This window comes from Malurus melanocephalus, unplaced genomic scaffold, assembly GCF_030028575.1.
Source record: "Malurus melanocephalus ecotype Western Australia unplaced genomic scaffold, MMel_1.1 scaffold_851, whole genome shotgun sequence".
Lineage (NCBI taxonomy): Eukaryota > Metazoa > Chordata > Aves > Passeriformes > Maluridae > Malurus > Malurus melanocephalus.
Window position 1 is genome coordinate 107,147 of NW_026624083.1, and position 13,628 is coordinate 120,774.

The 13,628-nt window shown below is 43.7% G+C and overlaps 1 protein-coding gene across 2 annotated transcripts in view; it reads right to left on the bottom strand.

The window, feature by feature from the left end:
- The window catches only part of IPMK (inositol polyphosphate multikinase), a 41,222-nt gene extending 27,594 nt beyond the window's left edge, over positions 1 to 13,628 (bottom strand). Inside the window, exons 1-2 of one of the 2 annotated variants that reach the window (XM_057385655.1) lie at positions 13,263 to 13,628; positions 9,057 to 9,142 (exon numbers count right to left, since the gene is read on the bottom strand). In XM_057385655.1, coding sequence (XP_057241638.1) covers positions 9,057 to 9,142; positions 13,263 to 13,468 — 292 coding nt within the window. In that variant the 5' untranslated portion in view covers positions 13,469 to 13,628. Of the gene's footprint in view, positions 1 to 9,056; positions 9,143 to 13,242 lie in introns of both variants that reach the window. The other variant, XM_057385654.1, reaches the window with a different exon arrangement.

A 13,628-nucleotide genomic window follows, 5' to 3' on the forward strand; every position in this document is an offset into this window, starting at 1 on the left:
AGAACAAGAGTTGACAGGAATCCTTTAGCAGTTACACTTAAATAAGCAAAATTTCATTTTACATTTCAAAGAGACAGAAATGAGAACCAAGTCCTCACAGACATATGTTGGCTTGTTTACCTAGTACTGCAAGAGGCAGCCAACAGAAGGAATGTACTGCAGCAATACTGGTGCAGACTGATGGTAGGTTCATTCACCCAGAGACAGCCCTACCACAGTCCCATGCACATTTCCATGCTCTTCCTCCGCAGCAGTGACAGCATACAGCTGGTCCCACAGCCTCCTGAGTACCTTAAGCTGGCTCAGTGGCCAAGTGCCCRGCCAAGACATTCCATTTTAACTGCCATTTACAGAATTGCAGAATCACAGGATGTYAAGGGTTCAAAGGAACCTTAAAGATCATCTAGTCCTAAACCCCTGGCCATAGGCAGGGACACCTTCCACTAGATCAGGTTGCTCAAGGCCTTATCCAACATGTCCTTGAACACTATCAGGTTTGGGAAAAYGACAGTTTCCCTGGGCAACCTATTCCAGTATCTCACCACCTGACAGTAAAGAAATTTTTCCTAATAAACAGCCTAAATTTCCCCTCTTTCAATTTGTACGCATTACTCCTTGTTCTGTCACTCTGGTTCCTGATGCAAGGTCCCTCTCCGGTCCCTTGAGATACTGGATGGTGCTGTGAGGTCTTCACACAACCTTGTCTTCTCCAGAYTGAACTGCCCAACTCTCTCAACCTGTCTTCATTGGGAGATGYTCCAGCCCCCTCAGCAAATTCATGGCCTTCTCTGGAACTGCTCCAACAGTTCCAAATTCTTCTTAYGTTGGGGACACCAGAACTATATGCAATAYTCCAGGTGGGGTCTCAGGAGAGCAGAGTAGAAAGGGACAATGTCCTCCCCCTCAACCTGCTAGCCATCCTTTGGATGCAGCCCAGAATTCCATTGGCTTTCTGGGCTGGGAACACTCACTGCCAGTTCATGGTGAGCTTTCCAACAAACATCAACCTAAAGTCCTTCTCCCAAGGCTGCTCTCAATCCCTTCTCCGYACAAACTGTCTGTATGTCTGGGATTGCTCTGACCCAAGTGCAGAACCCTGCACTTCTCTTTGTTGAGCTCYGTGAAGTTTCCATTGGCCCACTTCTCACGCCCATCAAGGTTCTCCACGATGGCATCCCTTCCCTCCAGTGCATCCWCAGTTGACAATGTTCTCATAATACTAGCCTGTTTGGTTTTTCTTTACTCTTGAAGATAGAAYTTTTTTTCGAGATTGAATTTATTTTGTTTTTCTTTCATGTAGGCAACCTATACTTTCCTCAATCTCATTCTGGCAGCTCACCAACCACATCCTACTTTTAAATGAACTTAWAATTAACAAAGTATTTGCTGTATAACACCAACATGTATTAGCAAGTTGATCCATATTCTGAAGCATCCTGAAGTCTAAACAGTATTTTATCCACTCTGAAAAAGCACTTTGATCACCTTCCAGCAGAGCAGGAGCACTGTGCTGTGTCTTAATGCAATTTAACATACTGTGCACTTTACAACCATGCATTTTCACTTCATTTTCAACCAGATCTGCTCTTGGTAAGGAATATTCCTCAAAATCAGGTTGCTAAGAGAACAGGATTTTTTTTTCCTGCTTATTCGCATGTCACAGACTGTAGACTACTCAGTCTGTTACCAACTCCACCCAGTAGTTCCACAACAGCATCAAATTGCAATAATGGCCTTTTACAGTCTCCCTTTTTAAACCGTTTCTTAGATTTATTAAAGCAGGTTGTAGTCTATTCTGTGACATACAATCCTCAAAGAGCATGGGAAACAGAATAAGTTAACTTCCTTCTCTGTAGTGTGTTTATCCCAAACCTGTTTTTGCTGTAGAGTGCAAGAACCACAAAAATCTTTTGTATTTTCTAARTCTTACTGTCCAGTCATTTAATAGTGAAGAATAAAAAACCATATTTATGGAACAGTATTAGGAACTCATCAGATTCTTACAGCTATACCTCATCCTTCATCTCTCTTAGACAACTCCCCATGTGAAAAAGATCTGAATACCAGCTACCAATACTTCACAACTTTTGCCAAAAAGCCATTGAGTTCTCATTAGTTAAGAATACTGTGTGTCCTTCCCTTTATTACATCTGCCCAGGCCCATGGTTTAGAGGCAATTTCACATGCCAGTTTGCCCACTTCCCCAGCAAAACAGGATCCTTTCTACAGTTTCTCAGCAGAAGGAATTATGCTGAGGGCAGGAATGAACTGCAACAGAACATGCTTGCTATGTTTGCCAACAGGTAATTTGTACAYTTCAGTACCAGTATCTTTGCCATCAATGCGGCAGATCCAGATGTACCAGAATGAGACACGGCCAAAGATCCTTTTGAGTTCCAGCTCCAAATGAAAGGAATGGGCAAGGCATTGCATCTCCAAAATAAGATGTTAAAAAAACATGTATCCTATATTTTTACCCATACAAGACTGAAAATCAAAACCTTAGCTGGAGATGTGATCACAGGATAAAGGGTATTTTAGTACACAATACCCGCACAATGGCCATTATCCACTCYGTTTTCAGCCAAGGATAATCATGTAAATCAAGAGTATAAAAGCACTTAACTGAGCTTACAAACTAAGATAATTCATTCTGAAACAAGACATAATKTGCTTCCCCAATCTCTTTCCTTTCCTGTCACTAGCAGAGAACAGTTTATGGAACAGAGGCTGCAAGATCATGATTTGTGCTATATAGGCTGAAAGGGGGATRAGCCTTATGAGGCAGTTCTTGCAATTCTGTGCAAAAGCTTTCAGGCCGAAACCCATCTTTCAGACCTTTGGCTTGATTTATGCCATGGAGAGCGGGGGAAGTCACCACAAGTCTTCTGCACTGCCTGAAGCTRCTGAAATATTAATTAAAATTAGACACTGCAGAAAAGAAAGCATCAAGCAGAAATTAAAAGACACAGCCTAGGAGATGCAGAAGGTTATTGACAATGAAATAAATAAAACAGTAAGGAGAATATTACTGGTAATGGTCCAAATGGGCACAGTTCCTGACCACTGCTTCTCTGTAACCACAGAAGCACAAGGAACTGGGCTTTAGAAATATTAACATAACTGGGTTGCACTAGTACATGGTTASAAACTCAAAGACTGTAACAGAAGAGACAGCAAAAGTTGTACAAACCATTTATTCTGCCTTGTATCAGGCTGTAAAATGAGTTAGTGAGYTCTTTAGGGAAAGTAAAACAACAACACGTCATTGCCCTATGGAAAGCAGCATTTCGATGCATTCAARCAATTTCAGAACAATTGTGTAGGCAACCACAAAACCATTCCTTCCTAGCTTTCAAGTGCCTAACTCTCACCTAACCATTGTAAATCACTTTTATATGCCGGAGCTATTTGCATCTCTTATACCCTGGCTTTACTTTTAGGATGCACAGCAAGAGTGAAAAACATTTTCTGCTGTCTCCAGTGGTAACAGTTTCCTTGCATTCGGACTACTGCTAGAGCAGTTAACAGAGCCATCACTAACTAGGCACAGGTGGAAGACCTGTTCACCAGAACAGACAGGTGATTAGCTGAATTATCTTTTCACAATGTTGTATGCAGTCAATCAGTTCCCTTGATTCACAAGCATTCGCCAGAGATAGTTTACCAGAGCTGAGCTGGGACTGGGAGAGCCCTGTCCACCTTTCCATTCCAACTGTGCGAAATAACCCTTGCACCTGGGACAGGACTATCTGAAAATTTGGGTAAGAGTTGCATTACAATAGCCTTGGAAACCTTATACCATTGCAGTTATGTTACTTGGAGCCATAATATGGCAACACCACTAGAACCAGCTAAGACAATTCTGATGTACAGCAAACAGGGAGGAGGGAAAAAAATCAACTGGAAGCTGTCCATGCTGCAGGACCTTTCTCAGGACAGTTTTCRGCAGGCAGCATGAGGAGGGAAGGTGTGCTACCTATCCCCCAAGTGTCACCACACAGTGACCGCAGGATAATTGAAATTAAAATGAAACAGAAACATTTCTTGATCTGTTAAGCATAAAAGTCCAGTTTATTAGCTGCTCCATTAGCAAACTTTCAACTTCAGTAGGCCATGCTCAGAACAGTTACACACAGTAACGGGTTTACAACTGCACTAAATGAATGCCAGGATCAGAAGTGAAAGAGTAGCCATTTCAAARCAGTTCAGCAACCTTCTCTTGTTCTACTGAACATTATGAAAAACTCCATCTCTTCATGCTTAACACACAGCCTGTAGGAAACCACAGTCACAAAGATAACGACAACTGTAAATTCTCTCTTCCTCAGTTTTCATAGAATCACACAATGGGTTGGGTTGGAAGGGACCTTAAAGACTATCTTGTTCTATTCCCCTGCCATAAGCAGGGACCCTTTCCACTAGACCAGGTTACTCCAAGCCCYGTCCAACCTGGCCTTGAACACTTACAGGGATGGGGCAGCCACAGCTTCCCTGGGCAACCTGTGCCAGGGCCTCACCATCCTCATAGGGAGGAACTTCTTCCTGATATCCCATCTAACCTTGCCCTCTGGCAGTGGGAAGCCATTCCTCTTTGTCCTGTCCCTTGAGGCCCTTGTTCAAAGTCCCTTTCCATGCTCACTTGGAGCCTCTGTAGAAACTGGAAGGGGCTCCAAGCTCTCCCCAAAGCCCTTCTCCAGACTAAACAACCCCAATTCTCCCAGCCTTTCCTCATAGCAGAGGTGTTTCAGACCTCTCACCACCTTGGAGGTCTCCTCTGGACTCACTTCAAAGAGGCTGATTTCCTTCCTCTGCTGGGAACCCCAGAGCTGGATGTAGCTCTGCAGATGAGGTCTCACCTGAGCAGAGTCCCCTYCTTGCAGGCCAATCTCTCTCCTCTAGTGCCCACAAAAGAAGCTGTCCTATTTAAGGCCTGACATGCCAGCTTCCTCCCTCTCTGAAGGCCAACAGTTTCTGCAATGTTACATTCTTGACATGACAAACTAAGGAAAGCCCTGTGAAGAGAGAGCTATGCTAGCAGAGAGCACCGTGAGGTACAGCCCAGCGTGGCTGAGACAGGAGCTCCACATCCAGCTAAGCAGGGRGTTACCTAATGTAATGCCTGCACTAACCTTTTCAAAGGACACTGYTCTCACATTTTTCAACTTACCTGGCACCACAGGAGGGCTGATAGGTCTCCTCCTCCCAACACTGCTGAACTAAATTAGACCATTTCAGCAGAGAAACGAGCCTTGGCATAAAGCATGCTGAAGCCAAATCAAAAATACACTGAGGAACAGGCCACTTCTGGATTTCTTAGCATGCTTGCATAGGCAGCCTACCATAAGCTCACACTGCCTTTTACCACTTTAGTCTCTTTAACTGAAAAGACTGCTTTTTCAAACCACATTATTTCCCTGTTCCCACATCACTGTATATTGCTCTCTCCTGAAACTCCTTTAAAAGTAATCCTTTGGAGTACCTCCACCTACACATTCTCACAGCACATTACCTACACATTCTCACAGCGCATTGCTCTTATACAGAAACAACGGATCAGCAGTCTAGATAGTTCTTAAATAAACACCACCTTTATACTTCAATTAGTTTMATTCTCTTGCTGTTCATACCTGTTGAAAACAAAGTATTTTGTAGCCTTTCACGGTTAAAAAACTTGTGTTTTTTCACAGAGATAAGGGTACCCAGAATATCTAGTAAAACACTCCATATGCAGGCAATGCTTACAAGGAGTTTATACCATCAGGTACAGAAAGGGAATTTGTAGGAACAAAATTAAAATGTTATTATTTTCATTTGATAATTACTCAGATTTACAGAACTCAATAGCAAGTGGCTATCAATAGCTAAAAAGTCGCACTCCAGTGAGAAGCAGCGCACAGTAGGCTCTAAACGAGTCCAAACAGCCCACTGTTCTCCTGTTTTATCACAGAAAGTATTCATGATAATCTTGTCATGCTCTGGGTCTCCCCTCCCTCATAATACATGGCAAGCCCTTTCCCTATCAGTACAGAATGAGACATAGTGCTGCAGTAGATAAAAGTTTGCTTTACTGGGTGAAATAATCTTTTAAGAAAAAAACCTGCTTAACAGAAAATATAGTATGAGGAAAACAGAAAAGTAATCTGACAGCAGTCCAAGTAGGAATTATTTCAATAATTTTCCAGATTTGACAGAGACCTGTGCAATTCTTCCAAATTTCAGATGCCACCCACTTCTGAGCAGGTTTTGGACCATTTATTAGTAATTTGCAGTAGATGTCTTGCTCAAGTCTCCATTCCAAAATGGAAGCCCATTTCATTTGGGTTCTACTGCCAAGTATTCAGCTTCATGCTCAACAGAAAATATGCCGTCAATAACAAGGGAAAAATCTTTTGGTGATTCACTGACACAGACTTTTACTTCTGTCATATTCACAAAGAAAGCTGCAAGCWAATCCAGCAGTTTCAGAAGAGAAGGCATTCTTGGTCCAAACAGAAGATAATACCTGGTATCACATTAAATATATACCAGAGTTCTRGTCAAACTTGTCTCTTAATGTCTCAGTATCTTCTATCATGACACATTCCCTGCAGCCTTCAGCTCACAAGCGCTAGGACCGCACACTGAAATACCACTTCCTGGTTACTGGAAGACACTTCTGCTTCAGATCTGTGATAGCTGCTCTCCAGCTGACTCATTCAGCTGAAACTGAGACATGTTCATGATCTTGCTAACACAGAGCTTCTCAGTTACTKCACATGAGAGGTGTGCTGTTGCAGAAAGAAAGACACCCCCTTATACCTAATTTTCATTCATGCTAGTATGAGGTGGGATGCAAAGGGAACAATATCTCACCTATCTACAGACAAAACGGCTATAAAAACATACGAAAAAAGCCGGCAAAATTTAAAAAAGAAAGGTTGCAATTAATCTACATATACTAATGAACAACCTGTTTTGATCTTACCAACCGACCTGCTGTTTTGCCCTGACAAAGTGAGAGCTTGGGACTCATCAGTCTTACTTCACTTGTTTCATTTCTGCACTGTTTCTTACCATCTCCTGTACCTGGCCACTTTTTAAACTCCCTGTCTCAAGGAGTGGTTAAAACTCTCCTTCCCTCGATCTCTGGAGGCCTATCTGCCTTTTCTAAGGTGATAATGTCTCTTTGATTACAGCTCTTCGATGGGCTGAACTCAAGTCACCAAACCTTCACCAAAGCCAGGCAGCCTTCCTGTCAGATTCCACTGTTGTCAGCTTAGTCACCTAAACTGCCAGAAAACTACCAAGACAAGAAAGTTTTGCCATCTTTTAAATAGGTCAAATCAGTTCAATAATGTCCAAAAAGCACTATCATGGTACAAGGTAAATGGCAGGAATAGGAAGAAAGGCATTTCAGCAATGAGCTATTGGATCAACTCAACCTGCATGTGAAACTGTACCTTACTCTGAACCTCCCAACCCACAACAACCCTCATCCTATAACAATATGTAGTGCTTACATGTCTATAGCACACATTACACAATTCTTGCCTAAGAGCAAACATAATAGCAGTTAATCACTGAAAAGCAACAAATCCCCAAGACCTTTCTCCTGTACTTTCACTACACAACACTTATGTATTTGCACTCTTTCCCTTCTCCCAGAAAAAGGCCTTCTAGTCCACACACAACTAATCATGTCGACACCTTTCCCTTCCTCTGTTATTTTTCAAGAATTGCCTAATTCCTTTCCAAGACAGCTTATAACCAAAATAATTCAGTGTTGAAAGTAACCCAGCAAGGCCTTTAGAAGACAGAATTGAAGCCTTACTTTGCAAGTCATAACATTGAGATCTGACTTCTTCACAGAACAGTAACAAGGGCAGTAACACAGAGCCCCTTCTCAACCTCATCTCAAAGAGAGTCATGTCCAAGCAATACTTGAACTTACCACTACCTGCTAGCTTTAGGCAGGGACAGCATGCTCCTGTTTCTGCCTCAGGATTTCCCAAAACAGTAAGTAGCCTGTTGCCCAAAGGAGTTTGTTCAAGCTTTCTCCTTCTASTGAAGCTAGCACTCAGGTTGGACAGTGTATTTCTTAACCTCATCTCAATGAGAGTCGCAGAGAAACTCAGAAAAATATTTACATTTAACCGGCTCCTAGTAACTCAAGAGCTGCTGTTTTGTCCCATCATGAGAATTACCAAATAATGCTAGTATGCAAACACACTGTTCACTTAAAGCACCTTGCTTAGTTTGTTTATGAGACATTTCCATAAAACCTGCMAGATCTTTTGATAACTTAAATACCCTTTTAGGGAAAAAGATACCAACCAAAATCCGAGCCAAATACCACAACAAATAGAGGGTTTCAAGACTCCTCTTACACTGAGTGYGAAGATATCTAGAGTTTTTCATATCTAATATGCCATTGAAATGCATGGAATATCAATGCGACACAAGAAAAACACATAAAAGACTATCACAGGCAGGTAGGAGAGTACAGGCTCTAGAAACGGTTTATAGGAAAGCAAAGCTTTTCTGGTCTGGATTGTTAAAGTTACTGATAAAACCAAACCGAAGATGAGCAATAGGAAAAATACAACAATTGCAGTTAAAACAACTAGAGATTTTGATTTTGATTGACTTTTTAAAGGAGCTGAACACTCAACAGTTTTAATACAGTGAACAGAGCAATACTTCTAGCAGTAAACCAGACTAGGCTAAATGCTAAATTTAGATGCAAGCAATTCTAAAGAGACATAAAATTGGGATCAAACACACAACCCTTTAAACACAGATGCGAGACAGGGCTTYTCAATAAAATCTTAGATGCTGTGAAAATTCTGCCATCCCATGAACAAATAAGCAAGTTCAAATCCTGTGAGTGAAGTAGGTCAGGCATGGAGATTAACATGCAAAGAGCAGAAAGTTCTAGAGAGCACAGAACTACCACGGCATGGTATTTAGGTTGCACTTTCCCAACTGCAATGATAAGGATGTACTTCTCTAGGAAGCACATCCCTCATTWCACCTGGAGCAAGCCCACCTCCTACACACTGTGGGACCCTCACCTTGTTGTAGAATTCTTGCTCCCTGGGACCACGAGGTGGTGGCTGCAACTGCTTCAGGACAGTCCCATCTGGATGCTGCAATATGCCTAGAAGAGAAGCATTTCCTTCAGGACTTAGTTTTAAGAGGTACAGCTTTTTTTTGCCTTTTTTTCACAGAAATAGTGGCTTTTCCATCAAGGACAGCCTATTGAAAAGCTATAGTGCTTCCACTACACAAACAGTAGAGACAAAATTGTTAGCTCCTACACATAACCCTTAGAAGAGGTTTGCATAATATTCTCTTATTTCTAGCCACTGAATGATTTTCTAGGTGTAGCTCTGCCCAAGGCCAACACAGTACTGGGATTTGACATTAAAAGTCCTACTCCCAAAAACCCCACCATTAACTAAAGAAGATTACATAGACACTCCCTTTTAAAAGAATTCATAAATTGTTTTCCAACAATGCCAAGAAGTTAAAGGTGTACCACATTAAATGCATTTCTCACTATTAGAACAGAAATAAATGTCCTGTGAATGTACATCTATACTAGTAGCTCAGAAAGAGTATGTCTTTACTACAAGAAGTATCATCCCTACAGCACTCCAAGCTATTTGTATCACCCATAATTACAGTACAGAAATTCATCTCAGCCACCCAACACCTTCATCAAGCTGCATAAAAAAACCCTCCAAAATACCCCCGTGAAACAGCCTTAATGACTCTCCAGTCACCAATATTTCTGAATACCTGCACAAGAAATGCAACCAAGTATCTGTGGATACTCAAGAGATGAATGTAGGCAAGAATGGAGGAAAGTAACTGCATCCCTCTGAAATGTGTACTCAGYTGCATCACCAGGTGCAAGGGACAACCAAAAACCCACCTCAGGAAAAGAAATTTCCTCCTAGGATAAATTTCTAGCTTTTCAGACAGTGATTTGTTTYGCTTAGAAGGGTATCAAAAGTATCAACTGTATCCAAAATTAGTTCCATTTTCAATTACCACATGAGAAAACAGAAAAATGAGACAGGAGCTTTGCAACCCAAAGAGMGTTTGCACTTGTAACAGCAATTGGGTTTTTCACCTCTTAAGAACCATTATCTATGAATGGGCTCTGTTGTGCAGTCTTGGAAACKAAACAAAATCTTTAGAGACCAAGATATTTACTTTAAAACAACTATCAGACTTAGAAGAGTTGTTTCAATAGTTGGCTATGCCAAATATTTGCTTTTAAAATTTGCCTAAAACAGCTCTCAAGTCATGTTTCTTGCTTTAAGTTAGATTATATACTTTCCAAAACTAGAAAAATATTGCCACAAAACATGTGCAGACTACCATGACATCTTCAAGACACAGAAGCTTGTGTTCCCCCTCCCTGTACCCTTTTGCTTGTGCTGGAAACCACTCTGCAAAGAGCATCAAGTACTTGAATGGCACATGTCCTATATGTGAATTGCTAACAATCACAACATTAAAATAAGTTTTATAACACACACTCCTCAAAAATCTGCATTTTGGCTTTGATAAAACAAGCAGACAACCTATCAAGTAGAAAGACCAGGCATAGATTCCTGGAAGCAGAATCCATACACTATTGGACTGATACATATTACTTGAAGAGTTTAATGTAAACTGACATCTAAAGTTCCCTCATTCTCTGCATTATTGASAGACCATATCACCTACTTTGTCACTGTGACTGAGGCAGGCCTGAAAACAGAGATATGTTTCAACATAAAACATAAAGATGTAAACTCCATAGCCTTCCCTCTGATTCACAACGAAAGGCAGATACCATCACCTGCAGTTCATACTAACATATGGATGTTGGTCATGGGTTTGTTGTAGGCTTCCTGGGGTTTTTCAGCACAGATAGGGAATAGTACTGTTTTAATATACAAAAAAGACACTTACCATTTTTGAAGAAGCACCAGAACTACGCTGAAAATAAAATCCTGAAATATCTCACAAACGCTTCTCTCTGGCTGTGGATGCAAAACTTGCTACCATTCTGAAAAGAGCAAGCAAGTTACTCTAAAGGAGAATGGCCCTTTTAGCTACAGAATCCTGCTAATGGCTTGGGGATCTCCAGCACTTTGCTGGGGTAAAGGCACCAAACCACAGCCAGGTGCAGGAGACTGTCTAAGGTGGTATATCCCAGCCTTTGTCTCTCTCTACCCGCCTACGGAAGTCGTTACTTTAGTTACTACAAAGTTTATCTGGGGGAAGAACTACTGCACACAGCACTCAACAAAAGGGCAGTCATAATGCACAGAGGCCTAATGTCTACAWGTGCACGCAGAGAGGCTGTGAGAGGCCTCTCTTTGCAAGGCAGTAGCAGTCACAGGGAGCAAAGGGAAAAAGGAAGGTTATGTAGGAGGAGGGAACCCTATGGCAAAGAAATTTTACAGTGTACTTTTACTAACAAAAAAAAAAAGCTAAAAATATTTTGGATACCTTCAAATCCTCACTCTGTTTGTATGTGGGAATAGAAGGGAAAGTTGAGTTACAAAAATGAGAGCTATGAGTACCAGAGCAGCTTCGGTCCTCACTTCAACATAAAACAGTTTCCAAGATGAGACCATCAACCTTGGTGGTACCTTTGCAGAAAACTCTTGGTCTTGGCCGTGAGATATAGTGGAGCTAGCTTTACTTAACCCATTAGAGTGGCACCCAAAATACAGATGATCATCTGTGCTGCTTGACCTAACTGCAGTAAGACTAATCAGCCAAAGGTGAAGCTCTCCCTCAATTGAGATTTTTTTTTGCCTGATCCCACCTCATGCTATGATATATGCACAAGGAACACATACAGCTTCAAGGATCCAATACACCTCCATCTACATTTTATTGCACCATCTGCAGCTGGGGCAAGGGACAAGAATTACTTTTCTGTGGAGATTATCAGCAGCGAGACATGCCATAGACACAGGCTGTAGATAAGACAAATTCACGGCGCCCTTAGTGCTGTAATTCCACTCACTGATGATTGACAAGGTTCTGAAGTTCAGCCCTTGGCAGGGGCAGAGAAAAGAATGACTTTTCTTTTGAGATTATCTGCAGCAAGACACACCATGGATGTAGGCTGTAGATAAGACAAACTCACAATGCCATTAGTACTGTAATTTCATTCACTGGATGGCTGACAGGGTTCTATAATTCAGCCCCTTGGCCTATTCAGCAGGGGCAGTTCCTACCGACAGAATTCAAAGGCAATGTGCCAGAAGGTACTCATTACAGCTACTCTCAAAGGGCACACTGCAAGTTGAATGGATGCATGCCTTCCATCTGGCTGAGAGGCAGGAGTTACCCCAAATGCGAGAAATATCATTCAGCAACATTAACTTGGCTGCTTGCTTTGGCACTGACTACTGCCTATGTTAAAAGGCCCCTTCAACCGAAGTGCCAACACATGACTCCTCAACATGGAGTTAAAATAAATTTAAAGCTAGTGGAGACATACTTAAAAATGCTGTGTCCTCATGTATTTGTATTATTAGCTCACTTAGTAGCCTTTGGTTCAGATTTATAATCAAACCCTATGGCAAACAGGCAAATAACAACAGCTTAATAATAAYTTGCTGAAGTTTCTGGCGGCCACAGGTTCAGGTGGTCTCGTAAGATAAATCATGGTTTTGACATATGCTCTGACAGAACCAGCGTGCTGTCACCTGAATTCCCTCTTTTAAAAGGTGCCTGACAAAATGCAGCTGAACGGCAGAAGCCCTTCGATTTAAAGGTGCCTGGTAACTACTACATCCTGACAGGCCAATGCCATTTAGAAAAAGGACCAGAAGAACGAAATTTGGCAGCGGCAACACCGCTCCATCCACAGCCTGTCGCAGCGAGGAAGCTCGACCAGCCCCCTCTCTAGCCTTCCTAGGGAGGCCCCGGTCCCTCGGCACTGCCCCAGGCCCCAACACCGACCGTCCGCGTTGCTGKGGCACCTCCGGCGGACAGGTGCGGACAGAGCCCGTCGCCGGGAGCTCGGAAACGGCGGCGGCGAGTCCTGCCCTCGCCCCCCGGCGCCGCTCCCGTCCGCATCGAACCTCGCCCCGACAGCCACGAGCTGCTTCTTCGCCTTCGGGCCATGAGGGAAGCCAGACCCGCCCGTCACAGCCGGTCTGCGAAAATTCATATGACCCCCTTCCCGGGTGACGCGGCCCGGCCCGCCGCTCCCTCCCCGCCCCCGCCGCCGCTCACCGCCTTTATCCTTGCCGTACATGTGCCCGGCCACCTGGTGCGACAGCGGCACACACCCGTTCAGCGCCCGCCGCCGGCCGCCCCCCGCCGCTGCGGGGCCCGGGGAAGCACCGAGCACCGGCTGGGCCGCGGCCTCGGCCTCCTCCGTCTCGCCGCGCCCGCCGCCCGCGTAGCACCCGCGCCCGCCGTCGGGGCGCCCCGCCGGCTGCGGGGGCTCCGTGGCCATGTCCCTGCAGTGGAGGCTGGCAGCGGCGGGCGAGCGGCGGCTGCGCTCTGGCGGCGGCGGCTGCGGGCGGGCCTCAGTGGGCCCTGTGAACCCGGGCGCGGGTGGTGAGGGCCGACGCCTCCATCACCCCGCACCGCACCGCGCTGCCCGCCCACCCCAC